The 20,245-nt window shown below is 38.7% G+C and overlaps 2 protein-coding genes and 1 pseudogene across 2 annotated transcripts; 1 reads left to right on the forward strand and 2 right to left on the reverse strand.

Annotated features, from left to right (window-relative positions):
• Positions 1-3,083: 3,083 nt before the first annotated feature.
• Positions 3,084-7,237, reverse strand: LOC115820335 (pepsin A-like). Its single transcript, XM_030783874.1, has 9 exons — positions 7,185-7,237; positions 6,821-6,962; positions 6,556-6,673; positions 5,599-5,717; positions 5,196-5,395; positions 4,566-4,679; positions 4,285-4,429; positions 4,104-4,202; positions 3,084-3,221 (listed from the first exon to the last, which is right to left on the reverse strand). Exons 1-9 carry the CDS (start codon positions 7,235-7,237, stop codon positions 3,084-3,086), a joined length of 1,128 nt encoding a protein of 375 aa, XP_030639734.1.
• A 3,885-nt stretch (positions 7,238-11,122) lies between these two features.
• On the reverse strand, positions 11,123-14,431 carry LOC115820107 (pepsin A-like; annotated as a pseudogene).
• A 2,927-nt stretch (positions 14,432-17,358) lies between these two features.
• On the forward strand, positions 17,359-19,472 carry LOC115821394 (BEN domain-containing protein 5-like). The gene is made up of 7 exons (XM_030785221.1): positions 17,359-17,530; positions 17,624-17,754; positions 18,167-18,294; positions 18,500-18,627; positions 18,798-18,874; positions 19,026-19,245; positions 19,345-19,472. Exons 1-7 carry the CDS (start codon positions 17,359-17,361, stop codon positions 19,470-19,472), a joined length of 984 nt encoding a protein of 327 aa, XP_030641081.1.
• Positions 19,473-20,245: the final 773 nt, after the last annotated feature.

A 20,245-nucleotide genomic window follows, 5' to 3' on the forward strand; every position in this document is an offset into this window, starting at 1 on the left:
TGTTTGAGGATATTTCTGCCTCTTAGGCCAAATACGGAGGACCATCTCTGAGGACGCATGGACGGCTTTAAGACGAGGGTCTTTCTCTTTCTTTTCTTTCTCAAAAATGGTGAGAGGGCCTCAAGAATTTTGTATTCCTTTTAAAAAGAAGGTTCCAGAAATCACAGTAATGATAATGTAACTTGTGTATTTTTCAGAAGTACCCCTGTCCGAAGGGCAACAGAGGACTGATTTGTCTGGACATGTCCTGCTCAGATTTTTCTTTCATCCCAATTATAATCTTCATGCAAAGTCCTGCTGCAAGTTCCTGAATATGAATTGTCTCACATTTGTGAACAATAAAGGTCAAGTGAGTTCTCTGTACGCTGGGAGAGTATCAGTGTATGAGTACAATGGAGGAATGGATGTGAACATTCAAAAACTACAGAAAGAGGATGCAGGAATGTACAGATGTAGCATACACTTGGAATCATATTTTTTTTACACAGACTTTACTGTTGAAGTTTCTGGTAAGAGATTTTGGTGTATTTATCAGATATGCATTTTGAGACTTTATTGCATTGACACAGTTTAACCTCAAGTCCAAAAACATTTGAATGCTTTAAGTGTCGTGTCTCAGGATTTGAGTTTGACTGTTCCACCTAATTCCTGTGTATATTAAGAAATCATCTCATTCTCTCCATTTTAGGGGTGATAAAATTAAGTGAAAACATTTTTGTTGTTGTTGTTGTTGTTGATGTTGTTGATTTAAAGATACCAGTTGTAGTCAGGAACAATTTATATGCACAGATGCTGTAGGTGGCCAGAGCACACCACCACTTTCTCCAAAATCAACCATTGCCCCCAAGGTCATCACTTCAGCACCTGCTCTCTTAGAGCAGAATGTAGAGAGGTGAAGTCTCACACAAAATACAGACACAAACATAACCACAACATATTTCATTCATTACATAATACATAAAAGAAGTGTAATCCAGTAGAAACTACATTTATCATATGTTAGGTATGGCATAGCTATTATCATCACATAGCAATGTGGTCAAGTTCATTTTGTTCTTGTTTGGTTTTGTTAACCAGTGATGGATGGAACATGGGAATCATACTTGGTGTGGGGCTGAGTGTTGCTGTAGGAACCCTCTTCAGTGTTATAATAGCATGTATGATTCATCAGAGAAAAAGGAGAAAAGGTACGTTTATTTTAAATGATCTTTTCTCTCAGAGAATAATACGAATGGCATTAACAGAGTATAAAATGGAACTCTTAGTGATCACTGCTACACTTCAGCAATGAAATATTATATTTACCAGCATATGCATAACTGTTCTGTCTGTCTAGCAGTCTGTAAATATTATGTAAATATTATATCTAAATAACATGCTGCTATCCTTCTACCCAAAATCTGAGCTAGCACCCATAATTATAAGTAAAGTCATTGTTTCTTAAACCTCTATTGTATTTGTTTGAACTAGAACATATATTTATCTTTCCCACAGAAGAAACAAAGAAACTTGATCCTTCTGACATTCAACCAGTGAGTGCTCTTTTTTTTTTTTTGGCTCTTCCCCAACTGAGTCATCGTCAGATGTCTTTAATATGGTAGCAATGACATTTAACAAGCCAGCACTGTGTCAAGTGACAAAGATGGGTCGCAACTAAACCTTATGAAAGCAGGCTGTGGTCATTAGAGCAATCCTGGAAGAGACATACCCTGCAAGCTTCATACCCTAAATGACTTTAACAAAAAAAAAAAAGTCCCAAAACAAACAAACAAAAAGAAAAACTTGTTAGTTTTCCATGAGCAGAAATAGTTTGTCACTTCCTATATTGCAAACACAGATTATGTTACTCAAATTGCACTCTTTTTTATTCATTGATTCCAAGGAACAGAACACCATTATCTACACCACGGTGAACTTCACACCCTGTGAGGAGCCAGTTAACCTATATGCTAATCTGCCAATGCACAGCCAAGAACCTCTCAACACTGAACCAACAGAGGGAAGGGAGGCCGTGGAGTACTCCACTATAGCCAGACTGTTATGAAGAACATTAAGGGCGTTTAAGAGCTCCGTTTGAAGACTGATAAACCAAGCAATTATTTTCATAACTGAAGTTCTTCTTTAAATCTTATGCAAGACTGACAGCCCTAAAACAATATCAACATTTTATGTCTTGAAAAAAAGAATTTTAACATGTAATATAAAGTGATACTGAGATGATGTCTATGATTATCATATTAAACATACATTTTTGTAGGTTTGCTAACATGATGTTGATGTAGTATAAATAAACTCACAGCAAACTTTATCACGGGGGTTGTCTTTAATCAATGTCACAATGACTTTTGCTCTTTTTAATTCATCTCTTTCACCAATTCTGACATCTATTTAGATTTTTAAAGATTACTTCAGGGACATCATGCCAATCCCTTTGGGTTTTAGTTTGGGTTGAGTCAAACACTCTGAGTCAGATGTTTTTGTCCCAGAGGGGGCCTCCTTCTATCAACATGCTCTTATCAGCCTGAAAAGAGTCAGAAGCCTATAAGAGGAAATGTTTTGCTTAGGTCATAAACACACTGGAGTTTAAGATTCCACAAAACATCATTTCTTCAGATATCTCCATCGTTTAAGCCTTCAAGACATGAGTTTATTTTTACAATATGCTAAGTAAGCAGTGGGGAGTGATAATTACACAATGTAGATGTGTTCAAAAATGTCCACAACATCAGTGAGGCCACAAGCAACATGAAATTCTGATAAGATAGGATTCTGATGGGATAGTAAACATGAATCTGGTATGTGTGGCCACATTAATCATGGATTATATCCACATTATTTAATGGTAATTCATAGTGTTGTTTTGACTCTGAAATTTGCCTCAAAAGTAACTCTTTGAATATTTTTTCCTTGTTGCTGTCATCTTGACCAAATGACAAATTGCAAAAAATCACACACAGACATCAAACAATATTAATGTCAAATTACATGTTTAATTTTCAAAGACACATATTCAAGCTTACAATGCTCATTGACCCCTGAATAGAAAAATATGTTGTGAAGTCACTGGAGATGTGCTACTATCTTCAAATTATAGGGGCCAAACCTGCTGCATTTTTCTGTCTGTCAAAGACAGTATAGAACTGCCGGAGGAAAACATCACCCAAGATCCACAACTTTTCAGAGCCGCCGTCCCCAAAGCCAGCCATGCAGCCATACTGACTCTAAGAGAGGAAAAGCATGAGTCATAAAGACATTTCGAGTAGAAATGTGGCATCACATGGCAAAACTAAAAAATATTGACCTTTTCTTTTCTTCAGGCTATCACAAGACCTGCTCTTAATATAGAGTGGATGATCTGAAGCAAAATGGCAGCATTTCTATCCACACTGTTTACAGTATCCTGAGCTCCTTGAAGAGCAGTGCAAACCAAGCAAACGATACATTGAAAGGAATCTTCCTCAGAAACGTCATCAGCTGCAAACTCACCTCCATCTCTGACATATACAAGACCCGCATTTAGCACAAAGGTCTAAAAAGACTCTAGGACTCCACGCACCCTGCCAACCGCCTCTTAATAACCCTCCCCTCAGGGAAAAGATTCAGGACCTGTCTCTGCAGCAGCACTTACTGCGGAACCATCAAATTGCTAAATGGTTCCACAATTCAGCATCAGCACTTTGCGAACGCAAAGCACTAACTACCACTGAATTTTATTGTATTTTGAATTGACATTCTATACCTAATTGCACTAGATATTACTGTATTTTATTGTATTTTGTATTTTACTGTATTTTAAAGCACCTGACACTTTATTCTTACTGTTATTTTGCACTAGATCTTACATGCATGGATGTATGTAATGGGGTGATGTGTTGTGTGTTTTTATTTCTTATTATGTGTTATGTTGTGATTGTTCGTTGTCCTGTCATGAGCACACTGAGGTGAATTTCTAACAACTAAGTTGTATGGCAATAAAGTATTGAATCTTGAATCTTGAATGTTGAATCCATTGGAAATAGTAACCACCTCACTCTTTTCTCGTGTTTTCCTTAGTGACAATAGATAATGTCTGAGGCTGCTGTTGTCATGTGATGTGCACTGACCTGAGACACGTAGGCAGAAGCAGGGATGGTGAATTCATTCCCATTGAGGGTGAAAGTCACAGAAGGCATGTTGTCAATGTTGTTGCAGTTCACGTTGGCCTGTGATACATATTTAGAATGGTTAAGTAATGTAGGTGGGGTTTCATTTAAAGGCATAAGCCAGTGACATTGGTCTACTCACATCTCCGTATTTATCCACATCGGCACCAATCCAGGAGACAATGTTATAGAAATCAGCGCTGGGGCCTACAATGACGGAAGTACCTGTGTCAAGGATAGCCTGGCAACCACCAGCACAACCAACAATATTTCCATTGAGAGTGACCCTAACAAACAGAAAAAATTTAGTGAATGCTCATCCAAGGAAGATGAAAGATATTTCATTTTTATTTTATTTTTCTGTTGCTGGAGGTTTCTGTGTTTTTAAAATGAGCTGCTTTTTGTCCACTTTATGTCCCTTACTTGTCCATATTAACCTGCCAGTAGGATTCAGATGAGAGAGGGATCCAAGTTAAACTGCCGGTGTAGTAGGATTTCTCAATTTCGCCAAAAAGTACAAAACTGCCTTTCCTGTTGCTACAGTAAAAGATAAACAGGACATTAGAGCAGACATGCCACATATTTTCTACCCCTCATATAATGTGAGTCAAAGCAAAGTCAGCATTCACTCAGTATTTAAGCCCACTATGGCATCAACTCTTCAGTACTGGGCTCAGTTCGGATCTAATTTAACTAAATTCAGAGAATCAAGTGAAATGAACAATTTAAATTGTGAATGAAATTGTAAATTGTAATTGTGAACCAAACTATTTTCATATACATGCATGAAGAGTGCATTATATCTAAACATCATTTCCACAGATCATATACTGCCTCAAACATGATCAAGATATTTTGTACAAGTTCAGCAGCATTTCCACATTCTGATCCTCAGGCGTATGTAATTGTACTGTCTGCACTGCTACACTTGATTGAGCTCGATTACAGGTTTGTATGGGTTCAAATTCTGTGCAAGACCAAACATATCCATTATCCCCCCGCCCCCCCCCAAAAAAAAGTATAGAGAAACACTGCTCCAAAACACAGTCTTACTCATTGCTGAGGTAGACAGAGAAGAGGTCCTGGGAGACCAGGTTCTGACTCATCATGTTGTCAAAGACAGGTGTGGCCCCAGAGGCTGCGATGGAAGGGAAGGCCAGGCCCAGGATGCCATCAGCCTGCATACTGGCCATGAAAGGAGCCTCGGTTGTGCTCAGCCCAAAGATCTGATTGGACACTGAGATTCCACCAACCTAAAACATTAAAGAAGATGAGAGGGTCACTGCTTAGGACACACATTTGCACAACTCCTTTCCATTCTTTATCCACATTAGAATTGAATATCAGCTTTTGAGAGTAACTACTATCGAGATGTAGATTATGATTTTTAAGAATCATTCACTTATTTATTGACCTTGATTAGAACTTTTATATTAATTTTTTTCTCTTTACTCACCCTCACTGTGTCATATCCAAGATATCCATCCATACTGCCAGTGCCATACTGAATTGAAACGGTTTCAGAGGACCACTGGAAGGTGTCAGAATGCTGAGGGTCAAATTGTACATGATTTTCTGAGGACAAGAAGACGATTCATCAAACAATTTCACAAGAGTGTTTTTCCCCCATTGTATAGATGTTATACAATAACCATGATGACAAATGTTAGGTAGATAATTTAATTTGACTGTTTATGTAGTCTCAGAGAAGCATGATAACCAAACTACTCTTTGCACAGAGCAGACTGCACCCAGGTCTGACTGGAACCATTTGCTTTCTAAGGTATGGGTAGACATGATGGGATTCCTCCTCTGTGTCAAAAACGTTCCCAAAATTATGACCTGGGACCAGGAAGCACATCTTCATTGTTGACCCTTTCAACCTAAATCCAGACTTAGCACAGTTCTGTGTTTTGTCTGATCTGGGAAAGCATGTCGACCTACATCACTGGCTTGAGTGTAATTATGGCTAAACCTGCCTTTTCAGAATAGCATTTGGCATGCTGTAGCTTGTAATTTCACTCCACTTAGTTTTAAATTATTGTCAGAATAAATCCACCAGACACTTGACCTACTTGAAATAAGAGACTTTGTCTTTTTCTTTGATGATTACTAATCTGCCTTGTAGTTTGCTGGACGTGCTTTAGCTCACTGGGCCGATACAATTCATTCACTCATTACCTTTATTCAGTTGTTTCATTATATTTCATATGTTTTTCATTTCAATAAAGCTCTTCTACTTTCACAATTTTCTGCAGAATTTAATTATTAGAAATATGAAATGTTATACTTGATCACTGAAATGAAATCTCCCCTAATGACTCATAACATTAATAATTATTATACATTATGCACAGTTTTACTAGTAAACAATAATAATTAAGCAATATGCCCTATAAAATGCAGCACTCACTACAGGCTTCGCTGGGGCAGTAAACAGAGGGCACCCATAGGTTGGAGGAGCCAGTGTCAAAGATCACTTTGAAACTCTGAGGTGGAGTCCCGATGGAGATAACACCATAGTAAGATAGCTGTACAAAAACAAAAAAAATCCCTCTATATCAACACATGCCACTGAGCACATCTGCCATCACAGCCAGTTCAACACTTTTGTTTTATTTTAGGTTGAACAGCTTCAGGAGCCAAACGGTGGATGTTTTGTCACTCTGCAGACTTACATCAGCATCATTGGTCATCATCTCTACGCCATTATGTCTGAATTTGGCAATAGGATTGTGTGGATATCTCTCCCTGAACTCTTCCCACAACCCTTTCTCTCTCATCGTTTCTCTGACTGTTTTCCCTTTGATCATAGGAATCCTAAAGGATGGAAGGGAGAGAGAGAAAGAAAAATCAAGTAACAAAGACAACGAGGGGGGGCGGGGAGTCTATTCTTAAGATTTTTATGCCATGTGCACTTTAGCCGTCATCGTTGCTGTCATTCACAAATACCTATTGTATGCCAGTTTTTATTTTATCAGTACTGATCCAATCTGTTATAATCTGAGAACCTGCTGTTTCTGAAAAGGGTTCTTGACTTACCTGACACACTCAGAGAGTGCCATCGAAGCACAGATGATAACTATCCAATTCATTCCTGCTTCTCAGAGTCGTTCTGTCAAACTAACTTAGTGGAATAGTTTCCCAAGACCTTTACCTTTTCAATAGTCGTTCCCGTGATACTATCTTTAAGAACTCTTGTCAGTACGTAAGGTTGTAATTCATAAATCATTTGTTCTTTTTGAACAAATCTTTTATGTGAAGAAAATGCTCTAGTTTCCTGCCAGGCACTGATGTGGTTCTTAAGTTCGTTAAGTTGTCTCTCGCCTTATGACAGTTGACGTCAGACTCATGACTGTTATGGTGGCCTTTTTTTCCCTTTTCAGAGGACTAATTCAAACATGAGCAAATAGCCTTGTAGGGGCGGGCTGTGTATACCAATGAAGCGTAAATTTTGGGTATTTGGCTCTTCTCCACCTGACTCACTGTCAAACGTCTTAAGTGTAGTAGCAATGACTTTTAACATGGCCCAACTATGGGACAAAGAGGTGTTGCAACAAAACATTTTGAAAGGTGTGTTCATCACAGCAATCTGGAAGAGACATACCCTGAAAGCATCATACCACAAATTCTCTAAACCTTAAATCACACACACACACACACACACACACACACACAAAAAAAAATAGGCACCGATTCCGTGGGTGCCCAGGAGCTTGTGCACCCATGGAAAAAGGTGAGCACCCACCGGGAAATTATGCTTTGTTCAGTGAATTTTTAACTTTGTGTCTACTCTGGAAATGTTACTGTTGTCCAACACCTCACCACTCAGTTTTTTTTTTCTAGAAACATCACCTTTAATCGACAGGTGATGCTATGAACTTAATGGCTCTAGGCCACACGGTCCAGAAGTGACCGATCAAAAGTGCTGCGTTGGCTTTTACTTTGAGATTTGAAATCAAGGCTAATGCAAAGGTATCTAATAATAGACACATGTCATCGTCCGTTTTAAACATTATGAGAAATGGTTTAAGTTTTTAATTAAACTTAGAAAGGACAGCGGCTCTGAAGACACTCATTCACACCAATCAAGTGGGCCTAGTCAGACAAGTGATGCTGACGGCGGCAGCAACCCTAGCGAGTTGAGCTTCTCCAGAAGTTTAGAGCTGGATGATGTTGCTGCTGATGAAGTCGGTCTTTGCACAGTTTAAAGCTTATAGTGTTACATTTCAAGCACCCACTGGGAAAAAGTAAAATTGGCGCCTATGCCTGTCCTGGACAGGCCAAGATCCTGCTGCTTTTCTTGTCAGTCATTGACATATGGTCTCTGATTGGCTGAGAAGCACGCACATCTGTTTCCCAGGTTAAACTCAGCAACTAACTGAGAGGTGAAAACAAAAACCAGCAAGACCTTGGCCCTCCAGGACTGGATTTCAACACCCCTGATCTAGATCAATGTTTCTCAAGCAGGCATCCATGGGTCACCCGTTGTCCAAAGTCTAACTGCAGGTATAATCTGTGGTATGATTTTTGAATTGTGTAAAATATGAGATATGAGTAGAATATGTTGCTAACAATGTGAGAAGATATTTAAAATAGTTTTGCAGACCTATAAAATTTTGAAAAATACAAACTTACTGGTTTAAGCGATTGACTCCTAGTGTAATCAAAACAGTTTTTGATCATTCACACACTCACACTTAACTCATTCACAAGTGCCCTCAAACTCTCTCCTCAAACCATTTTACTAAGTCATTGGTAGCTAGCAATGTAGCAATGAAGTTTTAAAATGGCAGTAGTAAAAGGAATATGGTATTATGGCCTCTGTTTTACAATGGTAGGCTATAATTTTTTTCAGTCCCCTTTATTTACCAGTTCATATTTGAGGTCTTTTTTCAAACGTTCTTGGGGTTGGGTTAAAATAAAGTAGGGGTCCAGTGCTCAAAAAACTTTGAGAACAGCTGATCTAAACCATAGTGAACTTCACACCTTGTGAAATGCCAGTTAACCTATATGCTAATCTGCCAATGCACAGCCAAGAACCTCTCAACACTGACCCAGCAGAGGGAAGGGAGGCTGTGGAGTACTCCACTATAGCCAGACTGTTATGAAGAACATTAAGGGCGTTTAAGAGCTCCGTTTGATAAACCAAGAATTATTTTCATAACTGAAGTTCTTCTTTAAATCTTATGCAAGACTGACAGCAATATCAACAATATCAACATTTTATGTCTTGAAAAAAAGAATTTTAATATAAAGTGATTCTGAAATAGTCTCTATCACTATCATATTAAACATACATTTTTGTAGGTTTGCTAATATGATGTTGATGTAGTTTAAATAAACTCACAGCATACTTTATCACGGGGGTTGTCTTTAATCAATGTCACAATGACTTTTGCTTTTTTTAATTCATCTCTTTCACCAATTCTGAAATCTATTTAGCTTTTTAAAGATTACTTCAGGAACATCATGCCAATCCCTTTCAGTTTTAGTCTGAGTCCAACACTCTGAGTCAGCCGTTTTTTGTCCCAGAGGGGGCCTCCTTCTATCAACATGCTCTTATCAGCCTGAAAAGAGTCAGAAGCCTACAAGAGGCAATGTTTTGCTCAGGACATAGTCAGACCGGAGTCTAAGATTCTAGAGAACATCATTTCTAAATTTATCTCTATCATTTAACACTTCAAGACATAAGTTTATTTTTGACCATGTGCTGAATTAGCAGAGGAGAGTAACAATGACTTAACGTAGATGTGTTCTAAACAGTGGCGGCTACTGAGCTTGAAACAGAAGAGGAACAAGCCCTATCAGTAATTTCCACCTGGTCCTGTTAATCCACCTCGATTAACAATAAAACTAACGATTCGCAGAATAATTAACACCAGTCGCATAATTAGAGTAAATGATTACCAGTGTCATTTGGTGATAGTATTATTTCTCATCAACTGACCTGTGTAGCAATTGTTATACCCAAACGTTCTCGTAGTTTGCTGATTATTGTTGATTATTTGCGATCTGCCCGACGTCAGGGGATATTGATGTCAAATACGCTCGTCTGATTTGTAAGATTCTGCCGTTTAAATACTCGCAAAACACCGTAGATCGTCTGAAGCTTGTGTACTATAGCTTAAACTACATGAAACTGTTGAACAAGAATGGCAGCTATCTGAATACGTATTGGAAAACTAATCCCTCAGTGTGTTTTACATTGTAGCGTTCTCGTGTTACGAAGTTCAAATTTACAAAACGGAAGTGAAGTTATTGAAATCGATGTCAACTTCTGAGAATAAACTTTTAGGTTAGAAAAAAACAGGACCTTTTATCTGTATAACGCATCAGCGTTGAGTGCAATGCACAATAAAGTTTAGCCAAAAAACAGTAACTCTATCACAAAATAACTTTATTTACACGATTGGAGTTAAATTTTCTGCGAATCGTTAGTTTTATTGTTAATAAAGGCGGATTAACTGGAACATGTAGAAAATAATGATAGGTTTAAAGCAGTGGTTTGTTCCTCCTCTGTTTCCAGCTCTGTAGCCGCACCTGGTCCTAAAATATCCACCACATCTGTGAGAGAGCCCACAAGCGACATCTACTTGTGTACTTGTGTAGGATAGGACAGTAAAATTAGTCTTTTATAGATGACTCCATTAAACATAGATTGTATCCACATTGTTTAATGGTAATTCATAACATTGGTTTGAAATGTACCTCAAAAGCAAGTCTTTTTTTCTTTCTTTCTTTCTTTTTTTTTTTTTTTTTGCTTTTTTTCCCTTTTGGTTACTGTAATGCAAAACAACAAATAGCAAACAACAAATAACAAATGACAAAATAATCACACAGATATATCACACAATAATTATGACACAATATACACGTTTAATTTTCAAAGACAAATGTTTGGGCTAATATTGATCATTAATCCCTACAACAAAAGAAAAAAAACATGTTGTCAAATCAGTGGAAATGTGGTACAGTCCTCAAGCTAAAGGAGCCAAACCCACTGCATTGTACTGTCTGTCAAAGACAGCATAGAACTGCCGGAGGAAAACATCACCCAAGATCCACAGTTGTTGAGAGCCACCATTTCCAAAGCCAGCCATGCAGCCATACTGAGTCTAGGAGAAGAAAATCACGGATTAGTAAAACACTTCAAATAGAGCTGTGGTGTTCCATTGCAAAACTAAGAAATATGGACCTTTTTATCCCTCCAAGGTTACAACAAGATCTGCTCTTAATATAGAGTGGATGGTTTGAAGCAAAATGGCAGCAATTCCATCCACAATGCCTATAGTATCCTGAATCTTTGAAGAGCAGTGCAAATCAAGGAAATGATGCATTGAGAGGAATCCTCCTCAGACAAATGGAATCTGTAAACAGTGTGATCTTTACTCATGTTTCCTTAACAATCATAGAAAACAAACTGGGTGTCTGAGACTGATGATGTCGTGTGATGTGCACAGACCTGAGACACATAGGCAGAGGCAGGGATGGTGAATTTGTTTCCATTGAGGGTGAAAGTTACCGGGGGCATGTTGCCAATGTTGTTGCAGTTCACAATGACCTGTTATAAATATGGTGATATTTAGAAAGACGAATTCATGTGAGGGCCAGCTTTATTTTGAAACCAAACATCAATGACTTTGATTTACTCACATCTCCATATTCATCCTCACTGGCACCAATCCAAGAAATGATATTTTCGTAATCAGCGCTGGGACCTACAATGACGGAAGTCCCTGTGTCAAGGATAGCCTGACAACCACCGGCACACCCAACAATATTTCCGTTGAGAGTAACCCTGGAAACAGAAGCAAATTAGTGAACATGCTCAGCCAATGAAGGTGAAAAATATGCAATGTTTATTTAATTTTTACTGAAGTTTTCCATGTTTTCAAAGTGAACTGCTTTTTTGTCAGTCCACTTTATGTCCCTTACTCTTCCATGTTAATCTGCCAGTAAGTTTCAGATGAGAGAGGGATCCAAGTCAAATTGCCAGTGTAGTAGGATTTCTCAACTTCCCCAAAAAGTACAAAACTGCCTTTGTTGTCACTTGAGTAAAAGATAAACAAGATTTTACATTAGAGAAGACACGCAACATATTTTCTTCATATGTTTTCAGAATTTAAGCCTGCTATGGCATCAGCTCGTGTTGCTTGTGTTGGTTCATGTTCATTAAATTCAGTGAATCAAGTGAAATAACTTAAATTGTGAATAACGAAGCCATTTCTTGATTGTAAAATTGTGAAAACATGAACAAAGAGTGATCCATATTTAAACATCATCACACTCTCATCTTCAGGGGTATGTAGTTTTGTGTCAAACTTTAGATTTGGTTTGTATGGGTGCAAATTTTGCGCAAACATGCCCATGACTGGGGAAAGCCCCCCAAAAAGCATAGAGAAACACTGCTCCAAAACACAGTCTTACTCATTGCTGAGGTAGACGGAGAAGAGGTCCTGGGAGACCAGGTTCTGACTCATCATGTTGTCAAAGACAGGTGTGGCCGCAGAGGCTGCGATGGAAGGGAAGGCCAGGCCCAGGATGCCATCAGCCTGCATGCTGGCCATGAAAGGAGCCTCAGTTGTGCTCAGCCCAAAGATCTGACTAGACACTGTGATCCCACCAACCTTAGACATGAGAAAAGATGAGAGGGTCACTGCTTAGGACACACAATCTTAAAACTCTTAAAATTTTTAAGAATCATTCACTTGTTTGCCTTGATTAGAACATTTATATTATTTTTTTTTCTTTACTCACCTTCACTGTGTCATATCCAAGATATCCATTCATACTGCCAGTGCCATACTGAATTGAAACGGTTTCAGAGGACCACTGGAATGTGCTGGAATCCTGAGGGTTGAACTGTGCATGATTCTCTGAGGACAAGAAGATGATTCATCAGACAACTTCACAAGAGTGTTTGTCTCCCACTGTATAGATCTTATGCTATTACAATAATGACAGTTGTTAGGAAGATCGTTTTATTTGACTGTTTATGTGGTCTCAGAGAAGTATGATGACCAGGCGACACTTTGCACAGATCAGACTGCGTAGGGCAGGTCACCCAGGTCTGACTGGAACCATTTGCTATCTAAGGTATGGATAGACATGATGGGATTCCTACTCTGGGATTTCTTTATGTTTTCTCATACCTCAAATCTGCCTCAAATTTTAAAGACCACAAATTTAAGCTCATATTATATGTTATATGTAATATATTGTGGTGAAACATACTATCTCCCCAAATTACACATAGTCACATTTATTATTATTATTATTATTATTATTATTATTATTATACATTACACATACATTAATCACAGTTATGTAAGCAAATAGTAATAATAATAATTAACTAATATGTCCAACAAAATTCAGTACTCACTACAGGCTTCATTGGAACAGTAAACAGAGGGCACCCACAGGTTGGAGGAGCCAGTGTCAAAGATCACTTTGAAACTCTGAGGTGGTGTCCCGATGGAGATAACACCATAGTAAGACAGCTGCAGAAAAATAAAAACTCAGTATCAACACTGAGTGTCATTGAGCATCTCTGCCATCTCAATATAATGATCAGTTCAACACTTCATTCATCACATTTATTTATTTATATACTCAACTCACATCAGCATCATTGGTCATCATCTCTACGCCATTATGTCTGAACTTGGCTGTAGGATTGTGTGGATATCTCTTCCTGAACTCTTCCCACAACCCTTTCTCTCTCATCATTTCTCTGACTGTTTTCCCTTTGATCATAGGAATCCTAAAGGATGGAAGGGAGAGAGAGAAAGAAAAATCAAGTAACACAGATAGACAGACAGATAGAGAGAGAGAGAGAGAGAGAGAGAGAGAGAGAGAGAGAGAGAGAGAGAGAGGGAGAGAGAGAGAGGGAGAGAGAGAGAGAAACGAGCCAAAAGGATCTGTTCCTAAGATTTTTGTGCTACGTGTGCTTTAACCTTCACAGTTGTTACACTCACATGAACTAATCATATGCCAGTTTTTAAATCATCAGTATTGATCCAATCTGATTTAGTCTGAGTAAGAATTAACCAAAAATCTCTACACGTAATAACCTTTCCCTCTGACCTGAACCACAACGTATCAAGAAATATGTTTGTTGGTTGAAAACACATTGTATTATCAGGAAAGCTCTCTGTACTGACAGCAACCTCCATGAACAAAAGACCATTGTTTCCCCTGTTGTTTCTGAAAAGCATTCTTATCACTCACCTGACAGATTCAGAGAGTGCCATCAAAGCACAGAGGATAACTATCCACTTCATTCCTGCTTTTCGGAGTCACTCTGCCAAACTAAACTAGTCGTACAGTTTCCCGAGACCTTCACCTTTTGAATACTGGTTCCTGTTTCACCATCTTTAAGAAGCCTTATCAGTCTGATAAGAAGGTTGATTAGGTTCAGAGCATGAGTAACCATTGCCATTACTCATTGTTTTCTGACAGTTATTTGAATACAAGGTCTTGGAATAGTATGAGTTGAACAAATCAATGTGCCTTTCACATCTCTATCAACAGTCATGTGCATAAACCTAACATTTGACATACATAGGGATTTCTGTGTAGTGCCAGGCACGACTGTCTCAGTTGTTATAGGTAGTCACCTTCAACGGAAGTGAAACTCCGAAACTGTTATGACACATTACAGACTCAGAGCAGAGTCATAGGAGTTGCCAGTGAAAATTTCAATGTAAATATCCAACATAAGAACTTCCTGCACCAAAGTGACGTAATAATGGAAAAGAGCATACACATATGCATATACACAAAAACACAGACACAGACACAAACACAAACGTGCCTTACTGTTCAAATGGGGACTTTCCACTGACTTCCATGATACTATTAATAAAGATCCCACGCCCAACTCTAACTCCAACCATAGCCCTGATCATAAACAATAAATTGTTTGGCACATTTTTTTCTTTAATAAAAAGCATTTAATTGTTATTAAAAAAATTTAAACTTGTGTAAACGCACAAAAAAAAAAAAACCCTCACAAATTCAGCCTTTTCGCTTCTTTACTGTGGACATACCATGTTACAACATCAAAAACAATGGACACAGATTTACTCCCCCAGCCTCACGCATCAAATAAAGGAGTGACCCATCATTAAAGTGGGAGTTGGTGGTAATGAAGTGATAGGAAGACAGACCGTTTCTTTGTACTGTTCAGATATTTTCATTTGTGGACTCATAATCCTTTAGCAACAGAAGAACTCAACAGAAATTAGCTTGGGAAACTAGTCTTTTTAGGGGTAAAAGTCAGACTTCCACAGGGATAAAACTCCATGATGTTTAACCTACGATGTACATTCCTATCAAAAGTCATGAGACCATGGGCAAAGATTCTTATGAAGGCAACCAGAGGCCAGAGTACTCGACAAATCAATTCCAGCTCCAACTGACAAACCCAGAAGAGAACAACACTAGATTCAAATCTCCCAGAGATCACAGGTCATCCATGACACCTGCATGTAGCTAAGAAAGCTGTATACGCAGCCTGTGTAACTCACAGACAAATTGGTCAGAATAGTGTTCTGTGTTATCATTTGAATCTGGAGATCCAAATTCGCAGTTCACATGCCTCACATATCAAACAGAAGAATGATCCGGAAGTGTTAAGGCAATGCCAGACAGTTCACAACATCAGAATTTTAATTTTTACCAAAAAAGACTATGATCATGTGACTTCGAGTGTCATCTAGATGGCAAAGAACATCCTTAAGCCAAAAATATTTTTCCTCATCTTCCTTGCTTTCACAAAGCATTTCCTGGTAATGCAAGGCGTGTTTTAACCACCAACAAACACTTTTCATGGTTTAACCAACAAACACTTTTCATGGTAATTTAGGGGTCTATAAATGAATTTATAGATTAACTTTATTGGTAAACAACACTAGTGTGCCTGTGGGGAACACTGCTAAGCTATGCAGTTCCTTTGCGTGTTGGCATCAAAGTGAAATTTACAGTTACACTTTCCAGATAACATAAACTAATATTAGAGCTGTAACAGTTTCAAATGTTGATATACAGTTAATTGTATCATAATTGCGATTAACAATATAATTGTCTTTTTCGGTCAAATTAAAATATATTTATTTATTATTTTTCAAACAAATTAAACTTTTGAATGAATCCCAGGACACATCTTTTGGTTACTTCACTGTTATGTGACCTAGGTAATGTTATAACACAAGTACACAGCCTATGAAGTAAACCATTCTATTTTTTGCTTGACAGAAGGCTGATAGTCCAATCCCTCTAACCCTCTTGTCCCCAAGTGACCGATTGCCCAATCGTAGTTTAGCTGGACTCAGGTGGGCTTGCAGACTCCCCACATTTTGACAGGACTAACGGGACAGTTAACACTAAATGAGAACTCCCGAGAAAACCAAACGTGTATCAGTTTAATGTTATGGGCATTTCTCAAAGGTATAACACCGCTTCTCACGATACTGAACAATTCTGTTTGGATTTGTAACGTTCAAAAGCGACTTGACTTCACAACTGTTGTGGCCTTCATGTGCTATCGCAAATATCGTAATTAGGAGTTCTGAGCACATGATTATTCGAACAAAGTCATAATTACTAGTGGGACGCTCGAACTTTTCTATGATACTCGAGTTGCCGAGGTGTGACGTTGAGAGGGGGATGGCACAATCATAGCTCAAGGCAAGGCATCAATAGATGGTAAGAATTAATTTATTTAATACTATCGTGTTGTACGTTAAATGCGTGTGACAATGCTTCAGCAAAGCTCGTTTCATAAACAGAAAGTTAGAATGAGGTATTTCCGAATCTGCATATGCGGTTATTTTCTTGAATTAAATTAACGTAATTAATTAATAATGCTAATCTTCGCTGTGTTTTCACTGTCCTCGAACGAGTTCGATCGCTTGCCCAAAAAGAAAAGACACGGATTTTTGAATTCACCAGATTGCACGATCAGCTTGAACTCCACCCTACCTGAAGAGATTTCTGGGAATGGGGCGTGGTTTCTAACCATACTCGAAGATGATTGGCTTTCGCCAGACAAAACTTTCGCGGGCAAGCTCCTCATGTGTAATCTGATTGGTGCATTCAAACGCTCACTGTGACGTAGCGAGAAGGCAAGCGATCAAAAGCCGCGTATTTCACATTGCGTCCGGTACAAACACAGCTTTACAGTTGCCGTCGTGAAGTCACAGTGAAAATGTTTGCTCTCGTAAGATACTTGGAGGACAACTACCGGGATATTGTTCTAGTTTCCCACATAAAGGATTTCGATCCAGCTAACGTCGATGATTTCGACAAAACGACCAAGTACTCGGTGTTGTGGAGGGACGACGGAGCCTACTACGAAGGCCAAGTTTTGCTGCTTTCAGGTAAGCATGATGATGGATGGATGATTTATATTGTACGTGTATGCCCGCTGCTGGTAATGAGTGTAACATGGTCATGGGTTTTTTATAATTCAGATAAAGAGAACACGCTAAGGCAGCGTCTGGAGAGCAAGAGGGCTCCCGTCCCGAAAATAAGGACAGAAAGCGCGACACCCCCCAGGAAAGACAGAGCTGGATTGGAGGCTGCGGCAAATAAGACCGGCCAAGTATGCTTTTAAAATAGAAATTCTGTATTGTATTTATATATTTTTAGTAGTAGCGTATGTTGTGCTTAGTTCATCATATTTGGCCTGTGAAGTAGCGTAGAAATGGATGGTGTTTTAAAGTGAAGAATTTGCCATAGTCCACCGCTCTGAATAAGTGATCTAGTGCAAAGTAATGCAGTTTCTAATCCCATTTCTTGAATTGTAGGCTAAGACAACAGGCACCAGTGTGCTGGGGAGAAAAGTCGCCGCCAAAAGAAAAAATCCACTTTGTGTGGAAACTTTGTCTGCTTCGGTTTGTTAATTGTCTCATATAGTAAATAAAGTATAGATAGTTTATAGTATAAATACAGTCTACTATTACTATATAGTAAACATCTCGAGAGACGCATTAAAATCTTTCCTTCACAATTAGGATTCTGGTGGCGCTGATGAAGGGGGCATGATCTCCCAGCAAGTGTATGAGGAATTGCTCCAAGGGTACCAGCAACTGAAGAGGAAAAAACAGCGACTGGCAGTGGAGCTCAGTGTTCTTCAACATAAGTAAGTACTTTGCACATAAAGAGTCAATACTGGGACAGTTGTTGCCTTTGATAGATTTTGGTTGTGGCTCCCAGTGGTAAATGTACAAAATATTATGTTCTCCTCATCTGTAGGATTGTGGTTGTGCAGTTATGGCAGTGGTCTTTACCATTATAGCACAGAGTTAAAATTCTTTTGTCTTTTCTCCATTTTTATGCAACCTTAGATATGCAGAGTTGGAGAAGGCAAAAGAGGAGACACAGCATGAACTTGACGAACACAAAGAAGAATGTGTCAACTTACGGTCCATCCAGGACAAGATAAGATCACTGCTCCAAGGGGAAGCGTTGGAGGGTGAGCTAACATTCAAATGATGCAATTATAACTGATATGAAACTACCATATTATTTTCATTCCTACTACCATCTTTGTGGTAGTAAGAATGAAAATTGCAACAAAACATTGTTGCAATTTCACTTTGTTAAAGTGTACTAAGTAAAATTGAAAGGTTTAATTTTTTTCAGTATCCTTTGGTGCACCGGTGCTGCCCAGCCCCTCACGGACAAGTGAAGAGACAATACTGCAATGTCCGGAAGGAAAGGTACATTTCATTACTCTGCTGTAATTAGCGGTACTTTCCCGGTGTCATTGTGTGACCATAATACTTTCAGAGTAATTGTGACGATTGAACCAAGTAGTATTGCAAATAGGATAAATGCAATTTCCCTAACAATTTTTCTTTATTGTCTTAGACACACATTGGGGGTGGTGCCTACATTCCAGTAGGGACCTGGAGCTGGATTAGGGGAGCTAAAAATGACTCCCGGTTCTGCAAGGACCTAGCTGTAGCCATCTGGGGGTCAGAGGTCCTGCTGAACCGTTCCACTGAGGGCAAGGTCTGCAACCGGCTCAAAGCCCAAGGAGCCGTTGCAAAACCTCCCCTCACGCCAGAAAAATACCAGGCAGTGAAAGGTTGGTATTTTATTTTTGTGGAAGATGCAAGACTTAGGGTTTATCCCTGTGGAAATTACATATATTGTCTCAACTCTGTTTTGTTTTTCTACATGACAGACTCTTTCAAGACATGGTTGCTGGAGAAAGGCGTGTCCGAATCTGAGGTGGCTATGCGCAGCCGTAAAATTGGGCAGTATATCTCAGAAAAAATCATGGACATCAAGAAAGCACAGAAAAAATTTTAGCAGTGTGAACCCCACAAAGTGACACTGTCAACACTTGTCACTTGCCGCAATCACTTATACATATTTTTATATTCCTATATTTTTCTGTATTTAAATTTTGTATTTATATTTCAATTCCTTGTGTGTAATAAAGGTATGTGTGTTTGTTATACATTTACCTGTTGCCTCTCTCAATATTCTCCGTTAAACTGTTATTACCAAGGTGTATGTATGTTACAGTATACAGAGGTGTGTGTGTTGTGGGAGTGGTGGACATAAACGGTTAGAACATGAATCGTATGCAGTTATGTATTCACTATAATTCCAGGTTCCACCCGTTGCCTTTAAGAACCAACATTAACATTTCAGACACCATTGGTAACCCAGTATACTGAGTTATATACGTTATAACGGCCGCTAGAACCAATAGACCATTTGAAACCAGTTCAGCCAATACAGACCATCTGAGACAAGTTCAACCATTTTAGACCAGTAGCTTCTATCAGTTTTTCCCAACTGGAACCAGACCAATACATTCCAGTAGAAATTTCTATTGGTTTCTAAATGATTTTCTACTGGTGTTCTACTGGGCATTCCAGTAGGAACCAGTTGAAAGTGTTTCAATTCCCCTATAAAAACCAATGGGAACCAGTTGAATTGCTATTGGTTTTCTACTGGTTTTCAATTGGTTTTCTATTGGTTTTCTACTGGGATTTTCTACTGGTTTTCTACTGGAATTTCCACTAGGGACACCTGATGCGCATCCTCTCCTATTCAGTCTGTCTCTGTCCAAG

The sequence above is a fragment of the Chanos chanos genome, chromosome 9 (genome assembly GCF_902362185.1).
Source record: "Chanos chanos chromosome 9, fChaCha1.1, whole genome shotgun sequence".
NCBI lineage: Eukaryota > Metazoa > Chordata > Actinopteri > Gonorynchiformes > Chanidae > Chanos > Chanos chanos.

Excerpts from the sequence above, each read along its gene's own strand:
- LOC115821394 (XM_030785221.1), top strand. The coding sequence starts at position 17,359 with ATGTTTGCTCTCGTAAGATACTTGGAGGACAACTACCGGGATATTGTT. Across the intron at positions 17,531-17,623 it reads CCAAGTTTTGCTGCTTTCAG|ATAAAGAGAACACGCTAAGG; the intron begins GTAAGCATGATG and ends TTTATAATTCAG. Across the intron at positions 18,295-18,499 it reads CTCAGTGTTCTTCAACATAA|ATATGCAGAGTTGGAGAAGG; the intron begins GTAAGTACTTTG and ends ATGCAACCTTAG.
- LOC115820335 (XM_030783874.1), bottom strand. The coding sequence starts at position 7,237 with ATGAATTGGATAGTTATCATCTGTGCTTCGATGGCACTCTCTGAGTGT. Across the intron at positions 6,674-6,820 it reads TGATGACCAATGATGCTGAT|CTATCTTACTATGGTGTTAT; the intron begins GTAAGTCTGCAG and ends GTTTTTGTACAG. Across the intron at positions 3,222-4,103 it reads CTTCTGCCTACGTGTCTCAG|AGTCAGTATGGCTGCATGGC; the intron begins GTCAGTGCACAT and ends TTCCTCTCTTAG.